This window comes from Empidonax traillii, unplaced genomic scaffold (assembly GCF_003031625.1).
Source record: "Empidonax traillii isolate 1590-97213 ecotype Southwest subspecies unplaced genomic scaffold, ASM303162v1 scaffold2448:size24243, whole genome shotgun sequence".
NCBI lineage: Eukaryota > Metazoa > Chordata > Aves > Passeriformes > Tyrannidae > Empidonax > Empidonax traillii.
Window position 1 is genome coordinate 18,242 of NW_020957641.1, and position 6,002 is coordinate 24,243.

Below are 6,002 nucleotides of genomic sequence, written 5' to 3' on the forward strand. Positions count from 1 at the left end.
ATCTCAGGACGGGTCAGGTTGGAATCTCAGGACGGGTCAGGTTGGAATCTCAGGACGGGTCAGGTTGGAATCCCACGATGGGTCAGGTTGGAATCCCACGATGGGTCAGGTTGGAATCCCACGATGGGTCAGGTTGGAATCCCACGATGGGTCAGGTTGGAATCCCACGATGGGTCAGGTTGGAAAGGACCACCCTGGGTCCCTGGTCCCCCCTCCCTGCTCCAGCCAGGCCATCCCAGAGCTGGATGGGATAACATCCCATGGCACAGGGCTGTGTCCAGGCAGTTCTGGGATATCCCCAGTGAGGGATTCCACCCCCTCTCTGTGCAGCCTGTTCAGTGCTCAGTCACTGCCCAGGGAAGTTTTTCCTCCTGTGCAGGTGGAACTCCCTGGCCATCAGTTCCTGCCCATCCTCCTGAGCCATTGCTGGGCCCCCCCAGCAGAGCCTGGTCCATCCTCTGCCCCTCCTGCAGCCCCTGACACACCCTGGGGGAAATCTTCCTCTGGAGACATTCCAAACCCACCTGCACACATTCCTGTGTCAGATACTCTGGGTGCCCCTGGTTGCAGTGGATGATCTCCAGAGGTCTCTTCCAACCCCAACTATCCTGGGATTCTGCAGGGAGCTGAGGGGAGCAGGACTCCCCACCATTCCCGCTCTAAGAACCCCCACCACAGCCACCGGCAGCGAGGGGCTGTCTGTGACAGTGGCACTGGGGTGGCAGGTCCCTCTGAAAGGACAAGAAAATGTGGTAACGCTTTGGGAAGGGACAGAGGAGATTTCTAGGGAACACTGTTATCCCTGGAATTACCTGGGCAGCACCAGAGACTCAGGAAACAGGAGCTGTCACTGCCTGTGCTGGGATTTGAGAGTGTGAGCTGAGGAGGTCGAATGTTCCATGCAGAACGTTCCAACTTTTTTGGTGGCTTGTGGTGTCTTTGTGTGACTCCCAACCCTAGGGAGTCTTCTGGGAGAACTAAAATAAGGGGATAACTGTTGTTAGACTGAAAGGGAGCAGGATTGGATGAGAGATTAGGGAGAAGTTCCACCCTGTGGGGATGCGAAGGCTGGATCCCTCTGCTCTGGAGCCAGGCTGGGACAGCTGGGGGGTTCACCTGGAGAAGAGAAGGATCCAGGGAGAGCTGGAGAGGGACTGGGGACAAGGGATGGAGGGACAGGACACAGGGAATGGCTTCCCACTGCCAGAGGGCAGGGACAGATGGGATATTGGGAAGGAATTGCTGGCTGGGAGGGTGGGCAGGCCCTGGCACAGGTTGGGCCGAGAAGCTGTGGCTGCTCCTGGATCCCTGGAAGTGTCCAAGACCAGGTTGGACGGGGCTTGGAGCAACCTGGGCTGGTGGAAGGTGTCCCTGCCCAGGGCTCAAAGATGTCCCTTCCAACCCAAACAACTCTGGGATTCCATGGACAAAAAGAAGTGTTGTTTTCTTTCCTGCCCAGCCTGTTCCTCAGAGGAAGATGCTGCCCAGGATGATCTCGAGGTGCTCTCAGAGCTGGTGCTTCTGCTGGAATAGGAAGCTCTGGATGGGTTTTGGTAAATTAAAGAAAATAGGAAAGTGTGACTGTACCAAGTACTAGGGCAGCACTAGGATTTGGGTTTTCAGGAAAAGAGCCTGGGATGGTTGTCAGGGTAGAAGCAATTCCTTGTACTTGGACATCAAGAGCAGAGGACACTTCACCTGCTGGACTCTGTGCCTCAGGGTGACCTGTGTTAATCCTGTATGGAAAAACACGTGGAAGTAGCTGTATCCCTAAATTCCATGGGTTTTTCTGTGTGAAACCATAGGGTGAAAGATGATGGGGGGGGGTTCTTTTCCATTGGGATGCTGGCCTTGAACTTTATATTGTTTGGTTCATGCTCTTGAGCTCTGGAGGACAGGGAAGGGTGACCCACCCTGGGGGCTGGTTCTCAGGGTCAGTGTAAATAATGTGCCACATTTCTGTGTTCCTCCTGGTGGTTTCATGCTGCTTTTCCCTGATTTTTGCTCTCTTCCAGATGGGACACCCGGGGATGCCCCACTACCCCCCCATGGGGATGCACCCCATGGGGCAGAGACCCCCCAACATGCCTCCTGTTCCCCACGGGATGATGCCCCAGATGATGCCCCCCATGGGGGGACCCCCAATGGGGCAGGTAAGGCACTGCCACATTCCTTCCTTCCTTCCCAGAATCATTCCAGGGGATCCCACAAGTCTCCCCAGCAGCTGGGGAATGGAAGGGTCAGTAATTCGGGGGATTTGATCCCGTCCCTGCAGAAACTCTTGTCGTGGGTAGCAGGTGGGATGCACCTCTGTGTAAGTTACTGTAAATAGATAAAACCCTTAATTTGGGTTTTGTTAAAGTTGGGGTTTTTTTTTGTAGTTTTCTGCAGCTTTTGAAGAAGTAAAATTAAAATAAAATTGGCTTACACACTAGAAACAGAGAGTTGTGGTACTTCTCACAGGTAGAACTTCATGGTTCTTCCATTCTCTAATTCTTACAGATGAAAATTATAACAAGGCAAGAAATAATCATATATTGAATTTTGGCCAAATTCCCGATTGAATCCTAATCCTTAATATAACAAGTATTATAATGGTAATAAATATAATAATCTAGTGATGCTCCTTGGGATGGTGGATACAGAAGTGGAGACTAAATGTCACCAAGCAGAGCAGAGAGAGGTTGGCAGGAAAATCCAGTGGGAATCTTTCCCAACCTTTATTTTTCCTGCTTTCCCTTGGGGTTTCAGTAACTGCTCATTAACACATCACACATTATTTGATATTGTTTTTATGTAATTCAAATTGTCTTTATTGATGTTTCATACCAAACTTCAGGATCTGTGGGCATTCCTAATATGAATATTCCTGTTTTATTTTGGAGTGTGTGCCATGTTATTTATTCCCAATATGAATATTCCTGTTTTGTGTTGGAATCTGTAGACATTCCTAATAAGAATATTCCTGTTTTAATTTTGAGTCTGTGGACATGTTATTCCCAGTATGAACATCCCTATTTTGTGGAATGTGGTGAAAGGAATCAGAATCCTCCAAACCTATTTTTGTTGCCTAAAAGGCTTGTTTGGTTGTTGTGGTTTTAATTTTTTTTTTTTTAATTAAAAACTAACATCACATAATGGCTTTAAAATAAAACTAACAGACTCTTTGTACTTTATGCTGAAATGTCACCCAGTGTATCCCAAATTGTTTAATTGCAGATGCCTGGGATGATGCAGTCGGTGATGCCTGGAATGATGATGTCCCACATGTCCCAGGCTGCCATGCAGCCCACGGTTCCTGTGAGTTTAACTTCTCTTCCCTCGTTTTTTAAAGCTTTTCCACTTCTCAAAAGGCCTCTGCTGGTGCTCAGGCTTTGTTTTCTTGGCGTGGACATAAAGAATTTGAAGTGAAAGATCTGTAGATAAAATCTTCCTAGACGTTGTTTAAAAACAATTTAAATGTTGAATAGATTTTAGTCTCTTGTAAGTGGATTTTTTTGGCAAAAGTTCCTGAAATTCAGCACGTTGAGCAGCAAAGTTTGCTGAAATTCCTGGAATTCAAAGGAATAAAGAAGATATTTGGGTGGAAATGGTGAAGTCCAAGTGAAGTGTCTGAAGTGAAAAGTAAATTTCTTTCCTCTGAACGTAATTTTTAATTCAAATTAACTTCAGGAAATCCATTTAAAACCAGTTGCAGTCACTTAAATTTAGAAAGGAATTATTTTACATTTTCTTCCCATGCAGATTTTGTATCCCTGTCAAAGTCTGGCATTTCCTGGAGCGCAGACCTTTGCTCCCCCTTTTGTGGGTTATTTTAACACTTAAATTGGTTAATAATCCACTTGGTTTTTTTTCTCAGTAAGAGTTTGTTGAAAGAGAGATTTAATTAATCTGCTGAATATTTTTGTGTGACCAGAGGTAACTGTGTCATCCAGAGGATTTAGGGAATTAAAATCCAGAAGATTAAAAGTTGGAAGTTCACAAAGACACGAAGTTCCTGCAAAACAAATAAAGTCAGGAGTGGGATGTAACATCCCCTGGATCAGCACCAAAATTACCCTGATTTTCAATTTTAATGAGTCACTTTACATATTTTGCAAAGAGGGCAAATCATTTGAATTTATAATACTGGACTAGGAGTAAATATTGATGGAATTAATCCTGGATATGTGGGATTTAGGAAGAAAAGGGCATGAGTTTGCCACTTCCTCATGGAAATAATTATGGAGGAGTAAAACAATCCTGTCAATGGCCACCTTTGCAGCCCTTGGTGAACTTTCAGTGCAGCTCCTAAAAATGACCATTTTTGCTCTTAATTCCATTAGAACGGAAGTTGGGAAGGGAATGTTGGAAGGATCCCTTGTGGAGACACAGATTGCACTGGGGTTACCTGGCACTTCTGTGCTCCTGGACATGCCTGACACACAGAAAGCACTTAAAGGGTGTTGAGAATCCCCCTGGTTTAGTCCTGTTGGATAAAATCCAGCACAATGCATCCAGTGGGATTTATTTTCAATTTTTAACCAATTTTTCGTTGTTTCTTGAGGAGTATTGAAATGAAATAAGCCTGGAGTGAAAATAAACCCTGGCTAAAGCCAAATCCACAAGCTCTGCTTTAGCCTGCAGGGAAAGATATTGGGAAAACTCCTGGAATTCTGATCCTCTTTTTCCTCGGTTTGAAAGAATTCCAAGAAGAGCATCTGGAAGAGCTCCAGACTCATCAAGGCACCACTAATACACCCCAAGGCTTCTGGCACGGAATGACCCCAGGGAGCTCCTCACCACGTCCCTGATTGCTTATTTAAGGAGCAGGGATCCCTGTTTAAGGAATTAAAGGAGCATTTTGTGGCAGGAAGCACTAGTTTGGGTGGATATATACTGTATTTCTCGGTGATTTAATCCCAGTTGCACTCAGTAATGACGTGTCTGTTGGTTGTTTCTGCAGCCAGGGGTGAACAGTATGGATGCACAAGTAGGTGAGTATCAAAAACTCTTTATGACTTCAAATATTTGACCAAAATTAGTTGAAATATTAAAAAAAAAAGAAACCCAACAGTCTGTAAATTTAATTTAGCATTGCAGTGACTGAGCTCTTCATTGCTTCCCAGGACGTCATTTTCTCTCACACATGAATTAATATACAGAAAATGAAGCAGCCAAACCCTTTCTAATTTTTTATGCTTATTTTTCAGGTGTAACCCCTCCTGGAACTCAGGTATGGGAGAAGGCCAATCCCAGAAGGTTGGAATGGTTTAGAGGTTTCAGAGAACACCCTGGGTCCTCTTTTTCCTCTCAGACAAAGCTTTTTTTCTTGCTTATTTGACTGTCAGTGTGTAATTAATGCAGATGGTTCCGTTAGGGGAGGTTTCTGTTATATCTTTGATTTCTGAGCATTGGAGTCTGTTTGTTTTAGTTCTCCTAGGAACAAACCCCTTCCCTTCCCTACCTTTTCTCCCTCCTTTCCTCCTTCCAGGTTTTTCACTGTTGCCTGAAATCTGAGGCCCTTGTCCCAGCTTAGTCATTAAATATAGATGATAACAAGTGTGATTTGGGCTGCTGAGCACTTGATAAATTCATGAGAAAACCAGCAAATATCCAGGATTTTCAGGGCTCTTTTTGTTTCATTCCCAGACAACCCATCCCGTGGTGTCCACGGTCCAGCAAACAGCCACCACCACCAGCTCTGCCAGCGAGGATCACTCCAAGCAGGTTTGGCTGCTTCCCATTTGTGTTCCCCTTTTCTCCTGCCTTCTGACACCACCCTGCTCACCAATCCTTTGTTCACTATTCCTGGCATCTCCTAATTTTCCTAGAAATCCACGTGGACAGAGCACAAATCTCCCGATGGAAGAACTTATTACTACAACACCGAGACGAAGCAGTCGACGTGGGAGAAGCCAGATGATCTCAAAACACCTGCTGAGGTGACTTCAGATCAGATTATGGGATTACAATGACTGTCCTGGGTGGTGGGGTGGGAACACAAGGATTTCTGAGCATCC

At 45.6% G+C, this 6,002-nt stretch overlaps 1 protein-coding gene across 1 annotated transcript in view; it reads left to right on the forward strand.

Annotated features, from left to right (window-relative positions):
- LOC114071939 (basic proline-rich protein-like) overlaps positions 1-5,978 on the forward strand; it is a 7,260-nt gene extending 1,282 nt beyond the window's left edge. The window contains exons 2-7 of the mRNA XM_027909825.1: positions 2,016-2,153; positions 3,220-3,300; positions 4,946-4,976; positions 5,193-5,215; positions 5,632-5,709; positions 5,814-5,978. Of these exons, the coding sequence (XP_027765626.1) occupies positions 2,016-2,153; positions 3,220-3,300; positions 4,946-4,976; positions 5,193-5,215; positions 5,632-5,709; positions 5,814-5,957 (495 nt within the window). The 3' untranslated portion in view covers positions 5,958-5,978. The remainder of the gene's footprint in view (positions 1-2,015; positions 2,154-3,219; positions 3,301-4,945; positions 4,977-5,192; positions 5,216-5,631; positions 5,710-5,813) is intronic.
- Positions 5,979-6,002: the final 24 nt, after the last annotated feature.